Source organism: Octopus sinensis, linkage group LG9 (assembly GCF_006345805.1).
Source record: "Octopus sinensis linkage group LG9, ASM634580v1, whole genome shotgun sequence".
Classification (NCBI taxonomy): Eukaryota; Metazoa; Mollusca; class Cephalopoda; order Octopoda; family Octopodidae; genus Octopus; species Octopus sinensis.
In genome coordinates this window covers 27,801,445-27,817,022 of record NC_043005.1, presented here as the reverse complement: position 1 = coordinate 27,817,022, position 15,578 = coordinate 27,801,445, and the positions used below count along the sequence as shown (strand labels likewise).

The window sequence follows — 15,578 nt, the reverse complement described above, 5'->3', positions numbered from 1 at the left end:
CATAATTTTCCTGTGGGCCATGTTCCCCGATTTCTTCTTCTTCTTCTTCTTCTCTTCTTCTTCTTCTTCTTCTTCTTCTTTCCTTTGAGTGAGAGAGCAGTACATGCCATCAAAGTGACATTGGGATACAAATATACAAAGCCCAGTATACCCATCATAACTACCCATCTGATATGGGTACACCAGGCACATGCATCACGACCATATGTGTACGACATGGTGATCTCGTATCAATATAAACAGCACATGAACTTGCAGGTGGGGCCCAGTTAGAATTTTCTTCAGGTCAAGTAGCCCATCCTGCTCAAAAGGTCCCTGAATAAGGTTTGTTTATGGATGTTGAACAAAACACACATGTTTCCAGAAGTGAATTATTCAAACCCTAAAGAATTCCTTTCAACACATGGCTATTATGCTCCCCAACTACTTCTGCTGAATTCAGATTCTGCTGAGATTGACTTTGCCTTTCATCCTCTTGGTGTTGATAGAATAAGTACCAGTTGAGCACTGGGGGTCGATGCAATCGATTAGCTCCCTCCCCAACAAATTTCAGGCCTTATATCTAGGGTTGTTTTTATGAAAGACCAGCAGTTGCCCATGCATACCAACCTCCCCTCTTCATGCCACCGATGTTATCCAAGAGAAAGGTAAAGGGGCCGATACAGCTTGGCACCAGTGACATTGCAACTCATTTCTACAGCTAAGCAAACTAGAGCAATGTGAGATAAAGAGCCTTGCTCAAGAACACAACACACACCCTGGTGCAGGAATTGAAATCACAACCTCACAATCGTAAGCTCGACACTCTAACCATTGAGCCATGTGACTTCACTATTTTACTAACTATTATTATTGTTTTACTTCTCATAACATTCAATTTTGTTTGTTCTGGTAGATTCTGTGCGAGTGGACAGCAGCCTGTTGTCAGAGGTCTCAAAGGGTCTCTTTCTGCTTTGATACTTGGCTGTTAATTATCATGGGAGACATTCAACATCCATTATAATTATTATTATTTTTACTATTATTATCGCCACCACCCCTCCCTCTCTTTTCTCCTTTTTTCCCTACTGGGGTAGCCAGGTATCTCCTCTAAAGCAACACACCTACCTCTGTTCCTCTGTTATACCTAAACCTCTCAACTGGCACAAAGCCACATCTCTCAACACTATTCCTCCTCCCGATAATAATAAAATCTCTACCTATTTTCAGAGAAGTCCAACATGGGTGTAGCTCTCCAAGCTGAACTCATCCACTCCAGCAATGTTACTGACCTTCCTGAAGATCGTATTTCCATCATAATATTGAAGATTGATACCTTTGGTCTTGGCAGGAAGATGGAGCCACTTGAGGTGAGATTATCTGCTGCTATTGACCTACATTAACCTTGCAGTATTAGGTTCATATCCTGTTTTGTCATCAGCTCTCTAGGCCTTCTGTTCATCAGAGCTTGAGGATTGTGCTGTCACAAAATACTCTCCTAACACATTTGGGTCCTCTTGTAGAGGTGGGATGAAGTCTGTCCTAATATAGCAAGAACAAAGGTTTGGCACCAGTGTTTTACCAAATCACAAATGTTTGTATGACTAGATAAGGTGGTGGAGTTTATATTCACTTTTCTAAGACAGAGTGTAAATGTGGAAGAGAGACAAATCTTCCCCAGGAAAATGTGCTAATCAATTACTACTACCTTTCCCACAAAATATGCATATCTACACAATACACACACACATATACATGCACACATACATATACATATGCATATATAAATATATGTGTGGATATATATATACAGGCCTATGCCAGTGGGTGTAACCAGCCTACTTATGAGTACCCCTCATTCATTGGACAATAAACTTTGCTTGCAAAGGCCTATTGAGGCAAGTGAAATCAAAATCAAAATCACTGACATGGCCAATGACAGTACCACCTGATTTGCACTCGTTCTAGTGGAACATTTAAAGCACCATCTGAGCGAGATTGTTGCCAGAGTCACCTTAGTGGTGCATGTGCCAGTGGCACGTGAAAATAACATTCGAATGCCAGTGCTGCAGGACTGGCTCCTGTGCAGGTAGCACGTAAAAAATACCTTTTGAGCGTAATCGTTGCCAGAACTGCCTGACTAGCCCTCATGCCCGTGGTGTGTAAAAGCACCCACTACACTCTCAGAATAGTATATATATATATATATATATATATATATGTATGTATATTATTTTATTCTTTTATTTGGTTCAGTCATTTGACTGCAGCCATGCTGGAGCACCACCTTTAGTCGAACAAATCGACCCCAGGACTTATTCTTTGTAAGCCTGGTACTTATTCTATTGGTCTCTTTTGCTGAACGACTAAGTTACAGGAGACGTAAACATACCAACATTGGTTGTGAAGTGATGGTGGGTGAATAAATGCAGACAGACAAACATACACACATATATACGACGGGCTTCTTTCAGTTTCCGTCTACCAAATCCACTCACAAGGCTTTGGTCAGCCCAAGGCTGTAGTAGAAGATACTTGCCCAAGATGCCACACAGTGGGACTGAACCTGGAACTATGTGGTTAGTAAGCAAGCTACTTACCACACAGCCACGTCTGCACCTATATATAATTTTAGACATAAGAAAGATTGAGTTGTAAAGTTAAAAAATACATTTTTTTACTGAATTAAATAGTTATTGTCAAACATACTTAATGCATTGTGTCATTGATATTTGTATCTTTCAGATTCAACTGATGTTGCCAACTGAAGTCCTCAAGAGAATTGTTCAGTTACCCAGCGAGAGCTGGAAACCTGAAATGCTGGAGGAGGTATGAGGGATTTAATTTAATTTCTTTTTATTTTTAATAAGTTCAAATCTCCTATAGGAAACCATTGTGTCCAATGCACCATTGAAATTGATAAAATAAGAATTGGTTACATCATTGAACACAATATCTTTGAGTATGCCTCTCGATTGTAAAAGTTGATCCTGTGTTCCTCCCCAGAATGCCAACCTTCTGGAACTCCATCCTATTCTCATTTTCTTCAAAAATTGTTAAAATAGAGATGTTCAACATAAGCATGAACAGTGCCAATCTCACCATGTTGTGTTATATCAAGTCTCATGAAGTTATACTTCATGTAACATAGTTTGATTGCTACATGTTGCAACTTCTCATGCCATGATTTAACTCCTACATGTTACAACTCCATTTATGTGGTTTGACTGCTACATATAGCAATTCCATGTAACAGTTAAACTGTTACATGTTGCAACATCATGTAACATGGTTTAATTCTACATCGTGTAACTTGATATACTTTTTTCTCCAACCACTATGTGACTGCTCTAAATATCGACTTACATCCACTGAACATGCCTCAAATTGTATATTCTTATTTTTGTTGAGTATTTTCGTTCAGAGGTACAGAAATTAATGTGTGGCAATTAGAAAAATTTTCAAACCCCAAAATCCTTTGACATTGACCTCTTCGCTATACAACAACAGCAGCAACAACAATGTGATTGGCATATGAAATCTCGTACTTTATAATATCTTTATAGATTTAGGGTTTTGAAAAGAAGAAAAACTCCACTTGTCCCATATTGATAGTTAATGGGACAATCATAAAAAGTTTCTTAGTCTGTATTTTACCTCCAAAGCTGAAGAAAAATTAATAAACATAGTGAAAAGTCAAAGATAACATGAAATGGTGGAAGACAAAATGATTCAAAAGCTGTTTGTTAGCTTAATACATATCACATCAAACTTTGTATATCATAACACGAAAAATGATAGAAATGACTGCTACTGTTTTCAGAAGAAGGAGGATCCAAATTTACAATTATGTCTTCTACGGGAATCTAACTGATATCATCACTTATTGGACAGTAAAAATGACTGATGGGGGCCTTTGGGATGACCTGTTAATCTAGTACATCAAAATCAAATGGAAATTGTAGTTGTGATCCCTATGCTGGTGGCACGTGAAAAGCACCATCTGAATGTGGCCGATGCCAGCGCCATCTTGATTGGCTTCCGTGCTGGTGGCAAGTAAAATGCACCAACCGATCGTGGTCATTGCCAGGCACCCCCCTGGCCCCTGTGCTGGTGGCACATGAAAATCACCCACTACACTCTCGGAGTGGTTGGTGTTAGGAAGGGCATCCAGCTGTAGAAACACTACCAGATCAGATTGGAGCCTGGTGCAGCCTCCTGGCTTCCCAGACCCCAGTCAAACCGTCCAACCCATGCCATCATGGAAAACAGACGTTAAATGATGACGATGATGAGGATGATGATAATGATCAGAGTGTTCAGCTGAAACATAATTTGCCACTCCAAAGTATCAATCGTCATCGTACAGACACACATAGTATGACCCTGGTGGATATCTTCAATTGAAAAGGGCGCATAAATAAATAATAAAAATATATATATATAAGGAAACAAGGAGAGAAAATAAAGAAGAGAAAATAAAGAGAGAAGATTAAGAATGTGTAGTGGCTATCGTGGCAAATGATATATATATATATAATATATATATATATATATATATATATATATATATATATATATATCATTTGCAATTACAGATGTTTACATTTTCAGAATATTTTTCCCAAACGAAACAGTTGAAAAACAAATGCACAATGTATTATTGAAAAACAAATGCATTTGTTTTTCAACTGCTTTATTTGGAAAGGCAACAGTGAAGCTGGATGTGTGGAGTTCAGGCAGAATAGTTTAGTAATGTCTTTTAGAATAACAATAACAATAATAATAGTGGTTGTCATCAAATTCTTTGAAATCTGCTATTTATTGTTTATATGGTCAGTAAACATATTCTGGGCAAGCCAACACACAAACACACTGTATATAATATAGATATTATATATATATGTATATGCATGACGTCTCTACTGTTGGTTTTATGAAAAAATGCACCTAGTACACTCTGTAAAGTTGTGGGGATTTGAAAGGGCATCCAGATGTAGAAATAAGGCCAAAAATGAAAATTTGTAAGCAAGATGGGCTTCTCTTTCACTTCGGGTGCAGCAGTCACCTGTCTGACATTTGCCAGCATAGAAAGGGGATGTAAAATGATGATGGTGATGATGATGATGATGATGATGATGATGATGATGATGATGAAGATGGTGATATCTTGTTACTAGATCTCTTGAGATAGCCTTGTATCCTACATATTCACATTCGTCTCTGTACCCAAAGCAAGCTGAATCCATTGATGCCCACCTTGCTGAAGTCAATTTATTATATATATCATCATCATCATCATCATCATCATCATCATCATCATCGTTTAACATCCGCTTTCCATGCTAGCATGAGTTGGATGATTTGACTGAGGACTAGCGAACCAGATCGCTGCACCAGGCTCCAATCTTCATCTGGCAAATTTTCTACAGCTGGATGCCTTTCCTAATGACAACCACTCCAAGAGTGTAGTGGGTGCTTTTTACGTGCCACCGGCATGAGGCCAGTCAGGCGGTACTGGCAATGACCTCGCTCGAATCTTTTTACACATGCCACCGGCACAGGTGCTAGTAAGGCAAGGCTGATAATGATCATGCTCGAATGGTGCCCTTTTATGTGCCACCAGCACGGAAGCCAGTTAGCCGCTCTGGCAACGATCATGCTTGGATGGTGCTCTTGGTACCCTACTAGCACGGGCACAAGTGCCAGTAAGGCGATGCTGGTAATGATCACACTCGAATGGTGCCTTTTATGTGCCACTGGCATGGAAGTCGGTTAGCCGCTCTGTCAACGATCACACTTGTATGATGCTCTTTGCACCCCGCTAGCATGAATGCCAGTCATCGAATTTGATACATGTGTATCTTGCTTATGTTCTTTGAGAAAAACATGAAAGCAACAAAATCTCATTCAACTTGTCCATATGCTTCTAGTTATCTGAATTGCACAAGTTGGTTTCAGCTTCTTATTTAAACCAATTCACTTCACACAGACACTATTAATGTCTTTGAAAAAGGCATGAACACTATTAAATCATATTTTTTGATGCTGGTTATATTTTATCCATTTCTATCATTTTAGGTTTATAACATTCTTTCTGAGATTGAAATCAGAATTTTCATTCAAAACGTAGAATATACTTCTCTTCCAAATGTACAAGAAGCAGGTGAGAATTCTAAAATCATTGCATTATTTGTATTTCATGATGGTTAGTTAATCTGTTAATCTATTATTCAGTTAACCTACTATTTCATTAATCTGTCAATAATCTGTTCATATTACTTTGATATTATGTTAATCTGTCATTCAGCTAACCTATTATTTCATTAATCTGTTAGTAATCTGTTCATATATTATTCAGTCGGTCTGTTATATTTCTCTTCTATTAATCTATTCATTCTCTTAATCTGTTAATATAATTTCTTAACATATATATTTTCATAATCAATAATTTTATTTTATTTTACTTTTTAATATTTTAGTGAGACGAGTTTATGAGAGATATTTGGCCCTTCAACAATCTGGCATCAACCAGGTTGCAGTTCCACTCAATGCTGTATACAGACTGCCAACTTCACTTGGTGTTACTCTCAGGAAACAACTCACCGTTTTTGTCATTGCTAGAGCTTATCCTTCATTGTTGGTCGATACAGTACAACGTGTTTTGGAATCATTGCCAATGTATGTATAATATTTCCATAATGTTTTACTTATGTTACTGCTAATGTTCTTGAGAAAGGCATGAGTGCCATAATCATGTCTATACATTCATAGTAAACAATCTTCCTAAGCTTAATAAGTCATAAATAAAAATTAGAAATTTTTTAAACACATTCTTACAAATGGTGAACTTACCAGTGAAATGTTTCCACCAAAAGCTGAATCTTTTTATGAAATAATGAAATATTTGGTCAATTTATATGCTAGAAATAGCTGCAAAATCTTTATGTTTTCAAAAAGGTTTTGAAAGCATTAGGTTCAGCTAATAAATTGTCTCAGCTAGGTCAACACAAGGAATGGTTGGAGATCAATGTAAGAAAAGTGACTGGATTCATTTTGGTCAGATGTATGATTTTCTCAAAAATATCTGCTTTGTATTCTGTTGAAAGAAATTATTGGTAAAACCATTTGAGCAATTGAAAAAATGCTTGCAGCATTTGTTCCAGCTCTTTACATTCTGAGTTCAAATCCTGCCAAGATCAACTCTGTTTTTCATCCTTTTGGATTCAATAAACTTAAATCCCAGTGAAGTAGCACTGTATTTAATTCAATTGAATCAACCAGACTCAACTCAATATTGATAGCCTTGTATCTGAACAAGAAACCATTGTTGAAGCTGTTGTTACTAATATAACTTATTAATATCTACAGAGTATGCTTTCTGTATGGGAAGTCAGCAAACTGATTTTGATTCTGGGTTAGAGCCATTTTGAATTCCTTGAGTCAATAATATTTGTAAGAGAGGCATGAACCTCACCTCCTTCATTTACTCCCTTTTCTTAAAATAAAGGGCTTTAGTGTTGTTAAATTTTTTAATATTAGTTATTGAGAGGAAGAGGAGGACCTGTATCCTTTATTAAGTCATCCCAGATTAGTGAGATGGAGCGGCTCAATGCCCTCTGTTAGCATTTGGAGGTCAACATCTGCAGAAAAAGTATAGTTTAGAAGGGAATTGCAGAGTGTTAGAATTTTGGGAAGGAAGAAGGGACAAAGTATTCTTGCAGGATGTAAGAGATAATTCCAATAGGAATGACAAGAGAAAGAATAAAAATATAGATTGGAGGTAGAGCTGGTGGGAAAGGGAAGTTTGTGTTTGATTTGTTCAAAGGTGCAAATGTTGTACAGGTAGCAGAGGAGAGACTCAGAGAAGAAATTTTGCATCTGTTAGTCACAGATTTTAGCGTGTTGGGTATTAACTTCTTGTAGATGCTGTTGTAGAAATGGTAGATGAGTTAGAGGGAAGAAACAGTGTATCTGTGAGTAAACAGTTGTGTGTTGGGGATTAAATCATCGCAGAGGCAGCTGTGGTCATGGTAGAAGAGACAGGAAGAAGAAATAGCGTGTCTGTAAGCCTATGGTTGGAGTTGAGTGTTTTGGCAGGAAGCTGTTGTTGCTGTTGAGGACCAGTAATTGAAGTGTGTCGGTTAATAAATATTTTCCAATCTGTTGGATCAGCATCTTTTGGTTATAACCTAAGTTGTGTGTGTCATAACCACACCATCCCAAATATATGTGAGCAGTGCTTTACTTTGGAGAAAGTCAGCAGATGATATTGACTATAGCATATACTGCTGTTCATTAAGAGAATCTTAGTGTTAGTCATGCAGCTTTAGAAGTGTTACATAGGTGGGTCACTATAAAAGATCACCAGATATTGTGAGGAATAACATTTGTAGAGACTTTGAGATTTTTAAGTGTGTGTTCCTGTTTTTATGTATAAGATGAGTGTAATATAAGATTATCCCTTTGACATGTGTAGCCATTGACTAGATTGTTGTGTCTCCATAAGAAGACATTTTCATGGAGGCATGAATGCCCACATTGTATGAACATGGCACATGTGTGGGGAAGAGTTTAGTAAGAATGAAAGATTAGGCAATAAATAGCTGATTCAATATTTTATTCTTGTAGGGAGATGAGCTGGCAGAATCGTTAGCACGCCCGGCAAACTGCTTAGCGGTATTTCGTCTGCCATTATGTTCTGAGTTCAAATTCTGCCGAGGTCAACTTGGCCTTTCATCCTTTCAGGGTCGATTAAATAAGTACCAGTTACACACTAGTGTTGATGTAATTGACTTAATCCTTTTGTTTGTCCTTGTTTGTCCCCTGTGGCAATGAAGAAATAAATATTTTATACTTGTACTCTCCTTTGAAATCTGTGAGAGTTCTGAAAATAGAGTTGATAGAGTAACAACATAATGAAATGAGTGATCAATGGTTCGTATCACATTATTAGTTTGATTACACAGAAGATAATATTGAAGCCCAGCTAGTTCTAAGAAGTGATGTGGCTGTTGACTGCAGTAAGCAGCAGCACTATGAAGCTGAGGTGTGTTTTGTTAACTTACCAAGCTAACATATAGAAAAATATACTTGAAATACACTGGCATCATCTCCATATTCAACTCTCACCAGCTCCAGATTACAGCAAGCAGAAATAAATACTGGTGTTATGGACTTTTATGGCCTGGGAAAGGGTTAGCTTAATTTTTGGTTTATTCGAACTCAAAATAAATCTTTATTGGTTTTACTGTTTTCTGCTTGATATATTGCAGTGTTCTGACAAGTGCTGAAATCAAAGTCTCTGTAGAAAATGCTTACATGAGTTTGAAAACAGGATCACGCATTGATGCTTGGAGTGATCTAAGAATCTTGGACACACATCTTTCAGTAACTGAAAATCGTATTCGTATTGTGAAGAAGCTTTCCCGTTGGGAGGTAAGAACAAAGTCAGGAAGAACTCTTTTGTATTAAAAATTGTCTTTAGTTTAACCATTGCATATAATTCCATGCAGCTGCACCACTTTCAGAAAACTGGAATCAAATAAAAACAAAATGATTGTTCAACATTAACTAGGACAGAATCTAAAATTATTATAAAACTGACTTCTCATCCAATTGCTGTTGTTATTGTGTAGGCCAAGGTTGGCTCTGACAAGGCAGTTACATGGTATGAAGTTGGCCAGGTGACTGAATTCACCCCATAGATATGTTGTTTCAGATATACCATAACTCATCCTGTTAAGGAAAACCCTATTATGTACACCAAGATGCAGTGATCAAATGTGTGTGTGACAGTGTTGCAGTCTGGACAAGTTGCACTCTCACTACCCAGTCCATAGATTCAGTTGTCCAAGGAAGACTTGGACTGATGGTTGTTGTTCCTTGGCACTAATCATCAGTCTCTTCCAGTTGCTGTATTCTCAGATATTTCTAAATGCAGTAAAAATAATAATTTTAAAAAAAACAACTTTTTCTTTGGATAATATGCATATGAATGTGTATATGAATGTCCATAAGTGTGTCTGTGAGCTTGTCTGCATTCGTATTCCTAAAATTTCTGAGCTACAAGTTGTAATGTCATTTCTCCTGTTAAGAAATCATCTGCTGGCTTTGAGCCTTTGAGGACATGTGAAATAAGAGATCCTTTACTTGATAAATGGATATGTGTTAGTGACAGGAAGGGCATCCTGCTGTAGAAAACCATGCCAAATCAGACTAGAGTCTGGTGCAGCCTACTGGCTTGCCAACCCTGGTCAAACCATCCAATCCATGCCAGCATGGACAACGGACGTTAAATGGTGATGATGATATTAAACGTATGTGTGTAAGAGTATGTATATGTATAGATATATATATATATATATATAATAACATATGCATACACACATATATATAAATGTGTGTGTATATATATATATATACCCACACACACATACAGAGTACAGTGGATAAATTGTCATCTAAAAGATGCAAAAATGAAAATAACATTGAGATCTCATTTTAACAGATATTTTTACTAAAATTACATAAAAATATCTTGAAATACTAAAGAGTAAATTTATTCAATAAAATTGCCATTGGCTTCAATCACGGTCCTCAAACGACTTTGGAATCTTTTGCAACTCTTCTAGATGGTCTCTTTGTTTAAGTTGGTGAATACTGCCATAATCCTTGCCTTCAGTTCATCTTTGGTGTTACAAAGAGTTTTGTTGATCTCTCACTTATCTGCACCCCACACATAATAATCAAGGGGGTTGCAGTCTGGGGAGTTAGGTAACCAGATGTAAGGGGTGATGTGGTCGCCGAAATTGTCTGACAGCCATGCTTGGGTTCTCCTGCTTGTGTGGCATGGTACAGAGTCCTGTTGCCAAACATAGGGTCTTCCAGCAGCCACCCTCTTGACCAAGGACAGCACTACCTCCTCCAGGCACTTGATGTAGGCCTCTGTGTTGGGAAGATAGAGACATAACGTTGCCATCACTAATGATCACTCTAAACACCATGATGTTGACTGGATGTTTGATTTTTATCACTCTCAGTACATATCCTTAGATTGCTCTGTCCTCGGATTGACACCCAAAACACTCTGATGTGTTTGGATTAGAGCTTCTGATGTGAATGTCAAGCAGCACAACATGTCATTTCCAAATTTGTGGCAGAGTGAATTACATCATGGTGCTGCTTTTCTCACAGATGGTGCCCAACTGACCCTACTATACTGTGTAGTCGACAAAATCAAAAACAAACAATGCGCATGTGTGAAATTAAAAATATAAAATGGCAACAATTAATCCATCGCACCTTGTATGTGTGTGCGTGTATATATATAAAGATATATATATATATATATTCTTTTATTCTTTTAGTTGTTTCAGTCATTTTATTGTGGGCATGCTGGAGCACCACCATGAAGGCTTTTAGTCAAACAAATTGACCCAGGACATATTTCTTGAGCCTAATACTTTTTCTATTGGTCTCTTTTTCAAAAATATATGATGAGCTTCTTTCAGTTTCTATTTACCAAACCCGTATGTATGTATGTGTGTGTATGTGTGCAGGAGTGGCTGTGTGGTAAGTAGCTTGCTAACCCACCACATGGTTCTGGGTTCAGTCCCACTGCGTGCCATCTTGGGCAAGTGTCTTCTGCTATAGCCCCGGGCCGACCAATGCCTTGTGAGTGGATTTGGTAGACGGAAACTGAAAGAGGCCTGTCGTATATATGTATATATATATATATATATGTGTTTGTTGAAATAGAAAGATGAATTTTCTTGTTACAGATTATTCAAAAGTTTAACCGATACCTGGGTAGCAAAAATCACAGCAGAAAAAAGCACGGTTGGAGATAAGACCATTTGGTGTTGCAACCGTGCGTTGGTGCGGATAATTGAAGTTTAATATTATTAGTGAATGGAAGAAATGGAGTTGAACGAAGATTGTACAGAATTCCTTTTATTACATTCTACACATGTTTCAAAGGCCACAATTTTCCAAATTCTGATTAAATAAGGATACCATATTGTAGCTTTCTCTTCAGGAAAAAACAGGAATTCCGTTGACAGAACAAAACAAAACAGAGGCGCAGCAACGCAATTCGAACGAGGACGCTCCTTAATAGCCCATGGGCTCTTAAGGAGTGTCCTCGTTCGAATTGCGTTGCTGCGCCTCTGTTTTGTTTTGTTCTGTCAACGGAATTCCTGTTTTTTCCTGAAGAGAAAGCTACAATATGGTATCCTTATTTAATCAGAATTTGGAAAATTGTGGCCTTTGAAACATGTGTAGAATGTAATAAAAGGAATTCTGTACAATCTTCGTTCAACTCCATTTCTTCCATTCACTAATAATATATATATATATGTATGTGTGTGTATGTGTGTGTGTGTTTGTCCCCCTAGCATTGCTTGACAACCGATGCTGGTGTGTTTACGTCCCTGTCACTTAGCGGTTCGGCAAAAGAGACCGATAGAATAAGTACTGGGCTTAGATAGAATAAGTCCCGGGGTCGATTTGCTCGACTAAAGGCGGTGCACCAGCATGGCTGCAGTCATATGACTGAAACAAGTAAAAGAGTAAAAGAGTAAAGAGTAAAAGAGAGTATGTGTGCATGCGTGTGTGTGCGCATGTGTGTGTGTGTGTGTGTGTGTGTTTGTGTGTGTGTACAGATAGTGAGAGAGAAGAGAAAAAAAAAAGGAAATAAAAACATGAGCTAATTGCTAAAATTCTTCTTCTTCTCTTTGACAGGACAAATCCATCTTCTATGCCAGTGTAACTCCAATTGCAAGCATCCAGGTGTTCAGACCATCAGGATATTTCATTGCTTTCAACTCTCTTTCTGTTCAAACACCTGCAAAACGCAATTATGTAAGTCAACAGAAATATTTCTATATAATTAAGATATTGATTTCAAAAACTTTGGCACAAAACTATCAATTCCAGGGGAGTGGGTGGGGTAAGTCGATTACATCAACCCCAGTATTTAACTGGTACTTATTTTATCAACTCCTAAAGGATGAAAGGCAAAGTCGACCTTAGTGGGATTTGAACTCAGAATGTAAAGACGGCTGAAATGCTGCTAAGCCTTTTGCCTGGAATGCTAATGACTCTACCAGCTCACCCACTTTATACAATTAAGATACTGATACAAAATAAGGATGACTAACTCAAAAAGGCGAAGTATGTTAAACATAAGAATTACTACAGTTCTATATTTAAGAGATGAGGAATTATATACATTATTTACATTATTTACATTTGACAGATATTTGTCCTCATCTTGTTTGTTGTTAACACGTTTCGGCTGATATACTCTCCAGCCTTCATCAGGTGTCTTGGGGGAAATTTCGAACCTAGGTTCTCATTCCTAAGGTATTTTTCGATGTTATTATTATTATTATTATTATCATTATTATTATTATTATTATTATTATATAATAATAATAATATAATTATTATTATTATTATTATTATTATTATTATTATTATTATTATTCAGGTCACTGCCTGGAATCGAACTCGGAATCTTGGGGGTAGTAGCCCATGCTCTTAACCACTACACCATATACCTGTGTTCAATTCCAGGCAGTAACCTGAATAATAAGAATAATAATGATGATGATGATGATAATAATAATAATAATAATAATAATAATAATAATAATAATAATAATAATAACAACAACATTGAAAAATACCTTAGGAATGAGAACCCAGGTTCGAAATTTCCCCAAGATGAAATGTTGTGTTAACAACAAACAAGATGAGGACAAATATCTGTCAAATGTAAATAATATAAATAATGTATAAGAATTACTGACAGAAATAAAGTCTTAGATCATCTATGTTGGCACAGTCTAAATTTCTATGGGGACAAATATTCCTTACTGATCAATTCTTTGCTGTTTGTAAACATTTACTGTAGCAGAACTAAATGCACAAGGAATTACCTACCTCCACTCCCCCATGTACCCCCCACACGTACACACTCATACATCCATACACTGCACACACACACATGTAGTAACCCCAGCACCACAAGTACACACATATGCATACATGCGCACACATGTACACAGACAGTTGTCGATTACATGCTTATAGAACCTATCATAGTCATATCTTTGTGGCAATCCACTTAACCAGAATTTTTCTCTTTAGGGTCCTGCAAAGCATTCCACTATTATCCTTGTTATGTTAAACCATATTGTCCAAGCAAATACAGGCTAGAGTGTTATGGAAAGGAGTTTCACAATATCCCTCATCCTCTCTGCTATACGGCAGGTTGTCTATGATCATTCTGAAAGCTGCTATATTTAGGGCAAATTTTTCTTTAGTATTTATATTTTGAAATGTTTACTGAAGAAGTTATATTATATAAGAGTTATCTTACATAACTACCAGAAACATGTGTATTAAATAGAATCCATTATAAATGCATGTGTAGTTATTCTTAGTATCCTTTTGGATTCACACTGTATGATACCATGTTATGCATTCAATTGAATACTTATTTACCACACATATGCATATACACACACACATCCCAGATCCCCACTCCACACAGAAAGATAGCCTACCATATGTCCATACAAAGTGATACCATGTATTTCTAATTCTAGACCCTACAAAAACTTAAATTTAAAGAAATCTGGGATAAATTATTTTAATTATAGACTATTTTATCCATGTATTTCAATTAATTAAGATTAATTTCAATAAATGACAATTATTCCAAATTATAAGCAACTAAAAAAAACACTAGATAAATAAATTGTTTTATTCCTCTCTGTTATACCTAGATCAAGAGTCTTGTTGGTCTGAAGAGACCAGAAATTCTTCTGGAAACAACTGGATACGTTGAAGCTGAATCCATTGTGAAACCATGGACCACTCTCTTCAGGGAACAATATCTGATGGTAGATATGCGTTTAAAGAAAGGAAGCGATGAAGATTTAATCATTGACATGCAAAGAATACCAGATTATGTAAAAGCCAAGAAATTAGGTGAACAACGCCTCTCCAAAACCTTGAACATCTCAGTTAGCAGAGGATTGGAAGTGTCAAAAGTCTTGATCCATTTGTCTAAAGAAAAGAATTTGATCGTCAGAATTATTTCCAATGTTTCCTTAGTTCCTTCAACAGATGTTGGAATTGTAAGTAGTATTAAAATTTTTTTAAAAAGTCTAAATTCATTTATTATAGTTATAATAATCAGAGTAGCAGCAATAATGATGATGATGATGATGATGATGATGATGAAGAGGTGGATGATGATGATAAGGTAGGTATGGAGAGTACACACACACACACACACACACACACATATTTTAAAAAGCGGCAAAAATATCACAAAAACTGTTACTCAGAGCTTCATGTTCCCGCTTGTCGGACAGTTTTGTTTAGAATGTTAAACAAAACTGTCCGGCGAATGGGAATGTGAAACTCTGAGTAACAGTTTTTGTGATATTTTTGTTCGTTTTTATTAAAGCATATTACTCTACCTCTGGTATTTGAGTACTCTTTTTTTTCCACCTTGTTTCACATTTATGTGCTTATTCTGGTATATATATATATATATAAAATAATAATGAAATTATTGT

The 15,578-nt window shown here is 36.7% G+C and overlaps 1 protein-coding gene across 1 annotated transcript in view; it reads left to right on the top strand.

Moving 5' to 3' along the window:
• LOC115215605 overlaps positions 1-15,578 on the top strand; it is a 52,678-nt gene that overhangs the window by 31,188 nt on the left and 5,912 nt on the right. The window contains exons 14-20 of the mRNA XM_029784828.2: positions 1,210-1,349; positions 2,725-2,808; positions 6,061-6,145; positions 6,462-6,660; positions 9,255-9,417; positions 12,724-12,843; positions 14,778-15,131. Coding sequence (XP_029640688.1) covers positions 1,210-1,349; positions 2,725-2,808; positions 6,061-6,145; positions 6,462-6,660; positions 9,255-9,417; positions 12,724-12,843; positions 14,778-15,131 — 1,145 coding nt within the window. The remainder of the gene's footprint in view (positions 1-1,209; positions 1,350-2,724; positions 2,809-6,060; positions 6,146-6,461; positions 6,661-9,254; positions 9,418-12,723; positions 12,844-14,777; positions 15,132-15,578) is intronic.